This window comes from Bos javanicus, chromosome 4, assembly GCF_032452875.1.
Source record: "Bos javanicus breed banteng chromosome 4, ARS-OSU_banteng_1.0, whole genome shotgun sequence".
Lineage (NCBI taxonomy): Eukaryota > Metazoa > Chordata > Mammalia > Artiodactyla > Bovidae > Bos > Bos javanicus.
Genome location: NC_083871.1, coordinates 30,086,248 through 30,099,895, shown reverse-complemented (window position 1 = coordinate 30,099,895; position 13,648 = coordinate 30,086,248). Strand labels below are relative to the sequence as shown.

The following is a 13,648-nucleotide window of genomic DNA, read 5'->3' as shown; positions in this document are numbered from 1 at the left end:
TTGGCTATTACGAGTTAGTGCAGCTACTTCAAGAGGAAAAAGCTCGAACCTCGCTCACCCACTCTCTAAACCCTGCAGTCCTGCTCTTGTTTTGAACTAAAATGGGGCGGCAGCCTTCTTTAGTGGCCAGCAAGATCCTTGTCATTTAAGAGGGAGAATCTTCACAGCGACGTTGGGGGAGGGGTGGTGCTAAGAGTTCCAAAGAAACCGAGCTGCAAAATGAAATTCCGTTAAGTTGGTTTGTTCCGGTGAGGCGATTGTGGAAAATTGCGTTCTCAGTATCTGGGCAAACTTTATTACTTTTCCAGAATCCATAAGCAAGATTCAAGGTTTTATTTCCTCTTAAAAAGTAACCGCTGCTGAGTAAAGAAGTCAATACTTGTCAAGCCTTAAATGAAAACGTGCCCCTGTTCAGTCTAGATGGGCGTTTCTGTTAAGGATTTGAAAGGGGAACTTCGCACCGGGTATGGTAGACGCCCTTGAACTCAAAAGTTTAGCGCATCACGTCACGACTTTCCTAGAGCTAATGTAGATATTTTATTTCGAACACCTTCTAAGGTGGGGGCGGTGTGTGCTAAGTAGGTCCCCCTCTTATTACCCTTATATCCTTCCCGCTAACCCCGCAGCCCTGAGCTCCAGGAAAGGAGCCTAAGGTGGCTAGCGCCCATCTATTTAAGAAGGAGGGCTGCATAGACGTGAAGCCATAAACAGCAGGAACTCAATTTGTAGACTAGGTTGACTCAGTTAATTACGGAGGTTCCTTGCGTTTCCATCTAGAACTCCCCAATCACCAGTCTGTCTTCTCAGAAGCAGAAAACTGGGCATAGTACGACTGGTCTGGCCAAGGCCATTGAGAAGTCTTGCAAAATTCGGTGAAAACAGGCGTGAAAGTTGCTCACCAATGACCTGGGCCGAAGCTTTCTATGTGTAGGGCTGAGCGGGGTATATGTGTGGCGGCGCTAGCCCTAAGCCACTAGGGTCGCGGGGGCAGAACACATCCTGAGGACTGTGCGCGACCAGGCTGCTCCCGGATTCACAAGCTACCCTTTGCAGTGACCAGGGCGGACGTCCAGTTCGATTACCACGGAAGCTCTCCAGACTGATTCAACTTGACCCAAGCGTGTGACCCATCTCTTTCATCAGGGAAAGAGGAGCCCGTGACTCCCTTCACTTCGGCGGCACTGGAAAGCGCGCGCGCGCGCGCGCGTGTATGTGTGTGTAGGTGTTGGCATAGGTATTCGACTTCCAAACATCTTTGGAATCTGCTCATTTGTGATTTACAAACACAGTAAATTTCGAAGAGCTTGATAGTGTTTGTTATCAGGCACGTAAATGCACGGTCAGCTTTCCTCCCAAATTAGGTTTTCCCTTGACTTAAAACCTTTTGCTTAGTTATGTGTGAACGCACCATATAGATTTCCTATAGGAAACAATCAAGAGAAATTTTATATATATATATAACAATATGACTGAGGTAGACTTTAAAAAGTTAAAATGAAGCACATCAAAATATTCCAATATACCCGGCAATCTCATTCAGGAAAGCAGGTCTCTTTCACGGCTCCACAAGAATTCTTCGCCCTAGTGGCCTCAGAGTGACTTCTGATAGCACTACTTTTTAGGGGAAAAAAAAAAGTTAGAGAAAGCCTGCACCCAAGTTTTGGGTGAGATTCAGTATTCTAACCAAAATATGCTCAACAGATGATAGTAGAGATGAAGCCAGAAAACAACTCCAGCTATTTAAACTGCCAAATGAGACATAAAGCTGCATTGTAAAAATCATCTGGAAAACAGGTTTTCCCATTGAAGTCGCTATGTGTTAATTACTGTGAGCTGGAAGGCTGGAGATCGAACGCCTGGAAGCCGACTTTCACCCCGCATACGTAAACGGAAAAAGTGCTGAACAGCAGCCAGAGGGTTCCTGCTCGGACTCATTGCCATGCATGCCTAGACATTAATATGTGTTCATGGAGGGCTCGTACAGTACGAGGTGTTATTTCCTTATAAAGAAACACCAGGTCTCGCTTTCCATTCTTCTTACAAAATTATTCGCATTATTTATGCTACATTGAGCGATCTAATTTCTTCGTGATAGTCAGCTAATTGCTCTGGCAGGTAATTAGAAGCAGTTTACAACGCAAAGGGCTTTTGCATTGCCCCTCGGATTATTAAGTTGCGCTGTAAATTATACCATATTTGCTAGGGAAAATTCTTTTGAGCAAGTTCTCTTCCTGAGATCCTAGATGAAATGGGCTCCCCACCCCACCTCCCCTTCGTACACACCCCTCCCTAGCCACCCCCACTGCCACCACACCCCCTGCTTTTCCTGGACTCAGAGTCGAATGATTCTAAAGCACGCGATTTTGTTCGTGTTCACTGGGCCGAAATAACGTGGCCATTATGGCCTGAAATGGGCCAGGTTTGAAGCGAGCTTCCTGCGCGCCTGCAATATCCAGCAGGCATGTGGGAAAGGAACGGCTTAAATGGGGACATCTGTTCAGTGCTGCTCATCTTACTCTTACAGCCAGGTCAGGTTAAGAGAATAACCTGTTCGCCACCTTTTTTCTTGTTAATAAGACTATTAGAAAAAAAGCGAACACACACACAAACAACACTAATTGAGCTACCCTAGAAGCAAGGAATCAGACACACAAAGGTAGCAGCTGAGTTACAAGAGGAACTGTAAAAAATAACCATTGGGCTATTTCAATGAAAATCTACAGCACTGTGAGGAAAAAAGAAAAAGAAAATTGAATATATGAATTCAGAAATGCTGTCTACAAAAATGGTTTTACATAAGAGATTTTAAAGACTCAACAAAGACTGGTTTATTTTCAGGTTTTCATTTTAATAAAATTGATCTGAAGGTAAACTTCACTGGAAAAAGCTTTCTTAAGCTTTCAAGTACTCTGAGGCCCCACACTTTTTGTTATCAGTGTTTTCCGGTCTATGTTATCTCTGAGCCAAACCCCAAGTGGGGGCATCCTAGTTTGCACCTTGATTTTGCAAAAGTGAACTGTATCCCCTTTCACAAATATCACCCATTTGTAAATCTTGTACAATGATGTATAAGTGTGGTTAAACCTAGAGACTGGGTGCAGCTCCTAGATTATTTGTAATTAAACACAATTCCCAAAGTAACATTTATCTTCCCGAAACTGCGATTGCAATTGTCAACCGTCTGGAAGAGACCAAGGAGGTAATCTGGGAGCATTACCTCTTCTAGTAACAGAACAGAATGAAAAGAAATCAATAGTGTTGAGGATAAGAATTCAGTAGTTTTTAACTCTGCATGTTAGCTGTGATAAAGTGATATATAATACCAAAAGAGAAAACAGCCGAAACAAATCCACTCTAGGAAAAAATCAGAGGCGAACTTGTCTGAATGTCTAAGCCTCTCTCTTTCTTGCCTTGTTCATCTAGAATATACACACACACGCACACACACACCTCACCACAAATGAGCAAACTCTCTTCCCTACGTGTGTTTCCTTCATTCACATGATGAAAGAGGAATATGAAATGCTGTAGAATTAATTATCAATTTCATCTTTGGGGCAGCAGGGAGATGAATATGAAATATACCATTGAGTACACGCCTGCCTGTAGAACTAGCACGCGATCGTATCAACATGCTATGAAGATATGAACATTATGCATGCACACAAATAAGGAATTATTATCTTCCTTTAATATATACAGAAATGCCTATTTGGGTAAATATCTTCATGTTTTTCCTATCTATGAATTTGCCAACACATTCATATGTTTGCTACATTAAAGTCTTCCTTGTCTTTCTGAATATCTGCAATTTGACTGCCCTAGCTAAAAGGAATCAAAGCATCGTAATATCCTAAGTTAGATGAGTCCCTTTTAATTAAAATGTCCCTAACTTTTGAGTGTTTCTAAGTGGCAGAGAGAAAGAAGAAATATTAAGCAGCGTGATACGGAGTGGGGGTGGGGGGAATCTAGTCAATTAAGAAACAATATGCTTTCTCAAGCGACCCTATTTATTTAAAAGAGTCGCCAAGGCAATGCTTTGCAGGAGATCCTTGCACATAGATCAAGAGTCACCACTGCTTCGCTGTGGTCAACAAATGCATCCAATTAAGCAGAACCAGGAAAGTAAGGACTCGGCTGTAAATGTGGCCGGATAGTTTGAAACCGAATAACCTCACTAATAGGGGCTATTGTTCAGTATGGAAGTTCCCATTTTCCAATCAGGAAAATACAGCCCTTTCTGGACTCTGGCTGACTGATCCCTTCCCACCTACGGCTCAACAATCTGCCACCAGCGAGGGGCTTTTATTACCTCCCTTCCCAGGAAATGTTAGGCAACTTCCTAGTAAAGCCGCCCGAAAGCAAAAGGATCCCCTCGGGAATCCAGAAAGCCTGGCCAGGTTTTCTTTTCAACAGGAAAGAAACTTTGATCAAAGAGCTCCGGGCGAGGAGATATCCCCAACCTGGGCCAGACTGCTTCTCCTTGCAGCCGATGGCTGCGCTCGGCTCGCTCCCCACCCTTCTTCACGCTTTATTTAGTAGCCAAGGAGTCCGCGCGCGAGGTCCCTGCACAGTGGCCACAGATTGGGAGCTGTCTCCCTCTTTGAGGAGGGGCGCCCACCAGGTCACCTGGGTCTTCGCGGGCACCGGCCACATCAGCTTCCAGAGCTTGCGCGTTCCGCCAACGCTCAGGAAACCGAGAAGCCAAGAGCCCTGTTTAAACGTATCCAGCAGAGGTACTCGCCTATATAGTTCATGTGCGGGTTTTTTTGTTTTTGTGTTTTTTTTCTTATTAGGCTTTTTCAGCTCTGTGTATTTACCAGACCACACTTGACACGTTCAAAACCTTATTTGGTGTAGATCTGTTGCTGGACACTTGAAAGCCTGGGTAACTTTGATGTTTTCGACTATAAATCCCCAATCCGTACTCAATGGTTACAAATGGCTTTATTTACTTGTCCTTCTATCTACACATTTTAATCTGTTTAACCAAACAGCAGAGGCATATTTCACTTCCCACTCCACGAAAAGAAAAATCACGGACCGAGGCCTCTAATTTGCTTTTAGGACCTTCTATTTCTTTGGTTGTGAAAACCTGAGAACTCCAAATCACAGCATTGATTAGTCTTCAAACCAGCCAGCAAAAAAGCTCCCCTTTTCCACTCTATCTAAAGAGATGTTGATGTATATTGTAGCTGCAAGGTGTTAGATATACTTGAGCAAGTTGTTCCCAGGATGTAAATTAGGTCCCAAAAGCTGTTGTCCAAATCGAAGAAACAGAGAAATTAATCTGGGAGACTATCCATCATCACCGGTAATAAAGAGAGCGACATGGATGAGACAGATGATATGATTAAGGGGCTGTGGTCGTTTTAATTAACTTTTTGCTGTCCTGTAATGATCAAACTGGTCACCAGACCCGGTCAATAAGCATGTTAATATCAAACAAATAAAACCAGGGATGATTAAAAACCTCCTGGTTTATTAAATTTGAAATTCAAATGAAATTTATGCTGCAGATGCATACAGAATGCTAATAGATTTTAGCTTTATTGAAAGTGGATCTCACAGGTTTGCAAGAAACAGCAGAATATCCATCTACTCCTCTCCCAGGCAGCACTTAAACTTCTTATGAGGTGGGGGAAACTTTTAATTGATGTTAGAAAGCCTGCACTTCCTATCTTTCTTCCTCTTCCCCTTCCAAACCTCCATATTATTGCAGTTTAATACTCAAGAGCAGTCATCAATATCACAAAAGGTAAACTGAACTGGATGTGCTATGACATGCTTTCCCCGACAGACTGTATCTACAATGGATTACAGATGTTCCCTCCTGTGGGGGGATTCAAAAATAATACAGTCACTTCTGCAAAGTGGAGAAAGAGCTGCCATTAAGACCAGTTTCATTGTTGGTCTGGTTGGTTGCTAGTCACTGTTTCAAGATTATTGTTGTTTCAATTGTTGGTCAATTATATAATTCTCTTGCCTTTCCTTTTTAATTCTTCTGTCTTATGCCTTAGGACAAACACTAACCACTTATTTTGGGGTGAGGGGTAGGGTGAAAAAGAAACTTTGACAATACTAGTATAAAATAAACACCTGATTTTAAAGTGGGAGTAAATGGACTATATATATATGAAAACATATTTTTTCATAATGAAGATGCACATACAAACCTTTGTGAAAATCTGCAAGTCAACCTCATGCAAACTGAAGAATCCAGTATACTCATTATATCTACAACAACATTGTGACCCATTGTCCTAGGCAGAATTACATGATCCTTAAGTGAATTTATATAAATACAATCTTAGAAGTAGATACTCAAATTTGTAATCACATGATGTGTGTTTTTCTAATTCCTGCATTTTTTGAGGAAACAATGGTTAATGTTTGTTTACTCTCAGAATCAGCTTTTAACTTTTCAAAAGTCCTGCCTCACTTCCTACTAGAGATAGGAGGATAAAAAGAAAATAAATAACTATTCATAGAAGGGAGTCTTCCCTAAAGCTTTCTTTCTCCACCTTTGAGGGTGACGGTATTGATTAGAATTAAATCCCAAATTTGAACAACTGTATATTAGGTCTTTAAAATGAATATCATTATAGAAGGAGACCAAAGCAATGAAGTTAATTCTCTTTTATTTGTTAAACGGAGTTCCCTCCTTTCCCCCACCCCTTCCTCCTTCTGGGCTGGCCTGTCACGCCTTCTCAACACGCTAAAATCATTCAGAGTGGCTTGCAGGGAGAAACACGACATTTATGGTAAGCGTCAGCCTTCAGAGAAAGAAAGCAGTTCATTAATTTACTTCACACTTACTTCAAAGTATGAGAATGTACCTTATCCCCTTAATCAATAGATATGATGTACAGTCAATATCTCAACACTGTTATAAAGGGGTCAGAAACACTCTCACACCACAAACATCAGCCTAAACTCTGTTCAATGAAACTTACACAATGCTACAACCTGACTTTGGACTTCAGTAAACCCCCGGAGGATTTTTTTTTTTTTTTTTACATCCCCAGAAGCTGTGATGTACTTGAGGAAGGTTCAAAACAACAATAAAATGAAAAGGTTTCCTCTGTCAAAACAAAACACCTCTCTCAGCTAGTAACATTTTTTTAAATCAATTCTGACTTAAAATTAGATTTCTGGGAGCATTTGTAACTGCTTAAATATGTGAATTACTTTTTAAAAACATATGGATATTCAACAGGGCTCCAAAGGCTGTGGACTTTTTGTTACACTGGTGTGGTGCTTTCTGTAGTTTAAGATGTTTCCTTGTGGTGGCAGTGAAATTGTAATTACATTTCTGTAGGCAACTAATAACACAAATGGCAAGCAAGTTCTAAAATCCACCAAATTTGAACTGTTCACATGCATACACTTAACAGATATCTGGCCTAAACCCCACTAGACACAGAAGCTTCCAATACACGTGGTCCAAGATTTGTTAAAAGCTTGTTTCTCTTCTCAGATAAATAAAACCCCCAGATTTCAATCAAAATCCCGATTTTTTTTTTTTTTTTCCCCTCAGAAAGAGGCGCTGGGATATCCTATGAAAACTCCTACATTCTATAAAATGCTCAATTTCTCACCCCTCAGGAAAAAAAAAAAAACTCTTACCCCTTTTTTTTAATCTAATCCTTTTGTATTGAAATTTACTCATCGCCACGGGACAAACACACGGTCTCCCCTACAGTGAGACTTGCACTTCCAAAGCCGAATACCACCTCAGAAGAAAAAAAAAAAAAAGCTACCGCATCAAAGTAACAGCTCTTTGACGCAGGCGCACACCCTCCAGAACGCTCTAAAAATACCCGTCAGCCTCCCTAAATTTCTACCCTTCCGCTGTAAAGCCAGGAAAGGAGAGGATGGTATTAATATGATTCTGTTTTAAAATTTAGTGACAGTATCCGAAAAATTAAGGGGAAGAAAACCAATCAAGATTTGAGCTACAAGAAAACCTGAGGAAGTTGGCGACAGTGATAGCATTTGTGAATATTTATTCAACCTCACTCAACTTCGCAGTCAGTTTCACTCTTCAAATCGCCATGTCTCTCTTTTACGTATGTACACTTTACTGCACCGGTCCTATTCTCCATCACAGTTTCGTTGCAGACACACACACGAGCACACACGACCCCCTCCCCACGTTTGTGACACACTGCCCTTGCCTCTCCCATGTGAAGCGAACACACACTCATCCACTCTCCCTCCTTTTTCACACACACAAACCCACATATTTACTCTTTCTCTTCTCCAAACACACTCAGACACCACCTATCACACTCCCCGCCCCCCGCCCCACAACACACACTCTATACTGCACTGTCCCTCTTCCCTCCCCAGGTTTATCACTCAGTCACACTACACTCACCCTTCCCCTCAACAATTTACTGGTCTGCTCCCCTTAGTCACACATACAGTTAAATTGTCACTCACAACCCCCTCTCCCTCTCTGCACTGTCCCTCCCCTCCCCCCGTCACTGTTACACTGCCAGACTCTAGTCCCCAACCTCTCCGCATCCCCCCACCCCCTCCCCCGGCTGCACTGTGTTCTCCTCAGCTTGGTTGCACTCGCACATAGTTACATACACACACACAAAACCGCTTTGTAACACACACGCAGTCACGCGCGCCCCTCCCGCTACCGCTCCCCGCAGCCCCCCCACGGCGGCCGGCGGCGGCGCCGATGACCTCACGGCGCGCGCGCGGCGCGGCCCGGCGAGGCCGCAGATTGGCTGGCCGCGCCTCCGCGGCACTTCAAAGCCGGAGAGGGAGCTACAATTGTGGTGGAATGGGCGGAACTGATCATTGTATTGCACACCTCTAAAAAAAACACTGCCTCTGATTTATCAATATAAAAAAGATCCTCTGAGAGGAGGAGGGCACTTTTGTGTGATGGCAACTTCACTTCTAGGGGTGAGTCTCAGGATTTTCTCTTGCTGGTTTAATTAGTTTTCTTTTATTGCCGATCGGAGGGGGTTAAAGTCGCCCCGGCCAGGCCACGGGCTATCGGTCTCTATTGAGAGCTTTTTTCCTCCCCCCTTTAAATACAAGTGAGTTTAGAGAAAAGAAAGAGGGGGAGGGGGGGCAGAGTCACTTTTTTCAGCGCAGGAAAAGGTTCGGAGGGCATTTAGACAAGCCACCTCGCAGCGCCCGGCCGCTCCCCGCCCCGGAGACGTGCGTCCAGCCTATTTTACGTGAGACGATTTAGGGGGTAAAGAGAGCAAGTTTTTCCTCCTGGGCAAATTGCAGATTTTTCTCTCTTCCCCTTAAAAAATTCCTCAGCCCGCCTTGTCTTGCAGGTACGTTGAACCCGTCTCTCTCTCTCATTTTCTCTTTTTTAGTATTGTAGACTTTTTTTTTTTTTAAAGAAAATCAGGAAGAGCGATCGAGCCCTACAGTTTGACGTCTTTTGGCCTGGGAGAAACAACCCAGGATGGGTTTCTGGGAACTGCAACAGGATTTTCAAAGCTCTTCTGTGGATTTCAGGAGTAGCTCTTAAAACCAATCCAATGGTTTTTCCCCAGGCTTCTCCGCGAAGGAATCTTCCTTCCTCCCCAATCTGGACTTTCTGCTTGCTTGTTTGTTTCGAAGTGCCTGGGGCCTTGTGTGCATAAGAGTGTTGTTTTAGGTGAGAATACTTGTCAAACTCTTCTTTAGCGTGGCGCTTTACTCCCGAATCAGACGCCGGCAGCCAAACTTGTCCCCTCCCGTAGAGTAGGAAGCAGCCGGGCGCCGGGGCTGTTGGGGGAGCCAGGTGAGTTGGTGGCGCCGTGCCGCAGCGAGAAATGGGGTGCACTGGGGGCGTTTTGGAGGCTACTGGAGGACTGATGCACATTTCCTTCCTCCCTCCCCCACCGGACTTTTGCCCACCTCCCCTCCCCCACCCCTTCTCCTCTCCTTCTCTCAGGAAGAACCGAGGTTGGGATCGACTCCTTTGGCCATGCTTGCTGCTACCTGTAATAAGATCGGCAGCCCCAGCCCGTCTCCCTCCTCCCTCTCGGACAGCTCATCTTCCTTCGGCAAAGGCTTCCACCCCTGGAAACGGTCCTCGTCCTCTTCCTCAGGCAGCTGCAACGTAGTGGGCTCCAGTCTCTCAAGCTTCGGCGTGTCAGGGCCCTCCAGAAACGGCGGCTCGTCCTCGGCCGCGGCGGCGGCGGCGGCGGCGGCGGCGGCGGCGGCGGCTCTGGTGTCCGACTCTTTTAGCTGTGGCGGCTCACCCGGCTCTAGCGCTTTCTCCCTAACCTCCAGCAGCGCCGCCGCCGCCGCCGCCGCCGCGGCCGCCGCCGCCTCGAGCTCTCCCTTCGCAAACGACTACTCGGTGTTCCAGGCCCCTGGCGTGTCGGGGGGCAGCGGCGGCGGCGGTGGCGGCGGCGGCTCCTCGGCACACTCGCAGGACGGCTCCCACCAGCCCGTGTTCATCTCTAAGGTGCACACCTCTGTGGACGGGCTGCAGGGCATCTACCCGCGCGTAGGCATGGCGCACCCTTACGAGTCGTGGTTCAAGCCCTCGCATCCCGGCCTGGGCGCCGCCGGCGAAGTGGGGTCGGCAGGCGCCTCCAGCTGGTGGGACGTGGGCGCGGGCTGGATCGACGTGCAGAACCCGAATGGCGCGGCGGCGCTGCCCGGCTCCCTGCACCCCGCCGCCGGGGGGCTCCAAACCTCGCTGCACTCGCCGCTCGGAGGCTACAACTCGGATTACTCAGGCCTGAGCCACTCAGCCTTCAGCAGCGGTGCCTCTTCGCACCTGCTCAGCCCCGCGGGGCAACACCTCATGGACGGCTTCAAGCCAGTGCTGCCCGGCACCTACCCGGACTCGGCCCCGTCGCCGCTGGCCGGCGCTGGGGGCTCCATGCTGAGCGCGGGGCCGTCGGCGCCTCTGGGGGGCTCCCCGCGCTCTTCAGCCCGCCGCTACTCCGGCCGCGCCACCTGCGACTGCCCCAACTGCCAAGAGGCGGAGCGTCTGGGCCCGGCCGGGGCGAGCCTGCGGCGCAAGGGCCTGCACAGCTGCCATATCCCGGGTTGCGGCAAGGTGTACGGCAAGACGTCGCACCTCAAAGCGCACCTGCGCTGGCACACGGGCGAGCGGCCCTTCGTGTGCAACTGGCTCTTCTGCGGCAAGCGCTTCACGCGCTCCGATGAGCTTCAGCGGCACCTTCGGACCCACACCGGCGAGAAGCGCTTCGCCTGCCCCGTGTGCAACAAGCGCTTCATGCGCAGCGACCACCTCAGCAAGCACGTGAAGACGCACAGCGGCGGCGGCGGCGGCGGCTCGGCGGGGTCCGGAAGCGGCGGCAAGAAGGGCAGCGACACCGACAGCGAGCACAGCGCCGCAGGCAGCCCGCCTTGCCACTCCCCGGAGCTGCTGCCGCCCCCCGAGCCCGGGCACCGAAACGGCCTGGAGTGACGTGCACCCCGCCCCTGCCCCTCTCCCCTTCCTCCTCCCACCTTGGTCCGTTTGGGCTTCGTGGGTCCTGGCTTTGGCTTCAGTCTCTTTCCACCCTGCTCAGTATGTCTTTCTGTCTCTGCCCTTCTCTCTTTTAACTCTCTCTGTGACAACTTTGTAAAGGGAATGTGGACATGTAAGTAACACGCGTTGCTCTCCTGGGCCCTAGCTGTCTCTCTACCCGATAACACCGTTGGGGCCCAGAACAGCCCCAGCCGGCCCCTCGGCAGGCCTTTAATTCTTGTCCTCTCCTTGTTCTCCCTTCACCATCCCCAGTTGGGACGGGCACATCTTTTAGAGGGAAGTGGCCGCTGGAGGTAAGGCTGGACCGATCCAGTGCCTGGGACCCCGGGCCTCCGAACGCGCGGTTAACCACTAGGCTGAGCAAGTTTGAGCGCCACCCAGGGCCTCCGGGGCAGGCCAGCCGCCGACTGGCTAGGTACCAGTACCAGAACCGTGTTTTCGGGCGTCTGAGTTGCTGAGCGCCCTGCCCTGCAGCCGGGCGTCGCGGCCTGCCCTTCGCAGAGCTGTCGGGTGCCCATCTCGGACACGGAGACCCGGAGTTTGTCTAGTTCAGCTCTCCAACGCCAGCCCTGACTCTTTCCCTTTGTTCCCTGGGGTGGAACCGATGCAAGTTTTAGCTAAGGGCAGTTTTGGTGAATCGATGCAACAGCCTTCTTTAATCTTTATAACTTTTTTAAACGGAAAATCTAAAGAAAACACAACAGCATCCTTCTATTTGGTTTCCCTTGTAGGTAGTTTTTCCTCTATCAGTAAGCAAGTCTTTCTCTCAAAATTGTGCTAATATTGATCCCAAAGTTATTTTGATCGCATTAACTTAACTTATGAGGTTGGGGGTGGGGGTGAGGGTAGGTGTCTTTTTCTTATGCAAAAATACCCTTTTCCGGTGAGACCAGATTAACTATCTCTGTGTTTGTCCTTTGCTACCTCGTTTTCACCACTCCCGAGCATAATCTCTCTCTTTTTTTTTTTTTTGCTAGTCCAGCAGTCAATTTGTATAGTACCCATTTCTGTAAATTCTTGCAATTCGTTGAAGATTCTTAGGGTTTAACTTTTTTGTGTGTGATTTAAACTTATAAACAAGTAAAGAAGCTATTGTTTATTTCGGACCAGGCTGTAGTTTAAATGCCAAAAGGGAAAAACAGAAAAAAATTGTAAGATTTATCTGAACCTAATGGTTTGTACAACGGGAGAATAGTTCTAGATTAGGTATCGATTAACTATAACTCCACCAGTGTATGGGTGCGAGGTGCAGTTGTCCAGGAGACGATTTTGTATATTATTTTTCTTGTACATTACTTCCAGTAAATATTTGAAAATATATTGAAGTAAACTTGATTTTTTTTTTTTTTTTGGTCACAAGAAAATATTAAGAGTTATTCTTGCAGTTCTGATGAGCTGCAGATTTTTTGAACTCACTTCTGGAGGTGCAGAGCCACAAACGCACTTTCGGGGCCTAGTTTTGCTCGAATATGAATTTAGATAGGTATCAAACTGTAACTAAGACAATATTTGATAAATGTGGGATGACACTTAATTTAATGAAGCATGTACTTACTTGCATTTGCTGGCAGTTCAGGCATAGTTAAAGTGAGAGTACTCTTATATTTCATAATAACTGGGTCTGCCAAAAACCCATGTGTTAAATAAAATGTCCAAGTGAATCTCAACTAACTTTGGCCTCTGTGTATTTCCTGAAGGTAATATTGTTAACTGTTAATAATAAACACTCCTGACACTACATTTAAATGTTTGCAGATTCTGCAAACTAATTGCTCATTGTAATGTTGAAATAATTTGGATATTTCACATTGAAATGAAAAGCCTTTCTCTGGAACATTTTAGACTTGCATTTTAAATGCATGAAATGTAATTGATTTATTTGTAATATTTTAAATGGTATTAATAAACTCAGATAAAGACTAGGTCAGTTAATTTGTTTTTTTTTTTTCCTTTTTAAACTATGGACATTTGCATTTTATCTTCAGTTAAATGTCTAATTTAAACAAAACATAGCCCTGTTTTGAGGTAATATTTAAAGAATTATTTTTAAGCTATTACTTAGATGGAATGATATATTTGGGGAAGCTGTGTTTTCTCTATTTACCAAGATAAAGACTGTAGTGTCTAAGAAATGTAATTATTTACCAGTAGATTTTAGCTCCAAGC

The 13,648-nt window shown here is 46.2% G+C and overlaps 1 protein-coding gene across 1 annotated transcript; it reads left to right on the top strand.

Moving 5' to 3' along the window:
- Window positions 1–7,624: 7,624 nt before the first annotated feature.
- Window positions 7,625–13,153, top strand: SP8 (Sp8 transcription factor). The gene is made up of 2 exons (XM_061413676.1): window positions 7,625–8,928; window positions 9,923–13,153. Exons 1-2 carry the CDS (start codon window positions 8,908–8,910, stop codon window positions 11,417–11,419), a joined length of 1,518 nt encoding a protein of 505 aa, XP_061269660.1. The 5' UTR covers window positions 7,625–8,907; the 3' UTR covers window positions 11,420–13,153.
- Window positions 13,154–13,648: the final 495 nt, after the last annotated feature.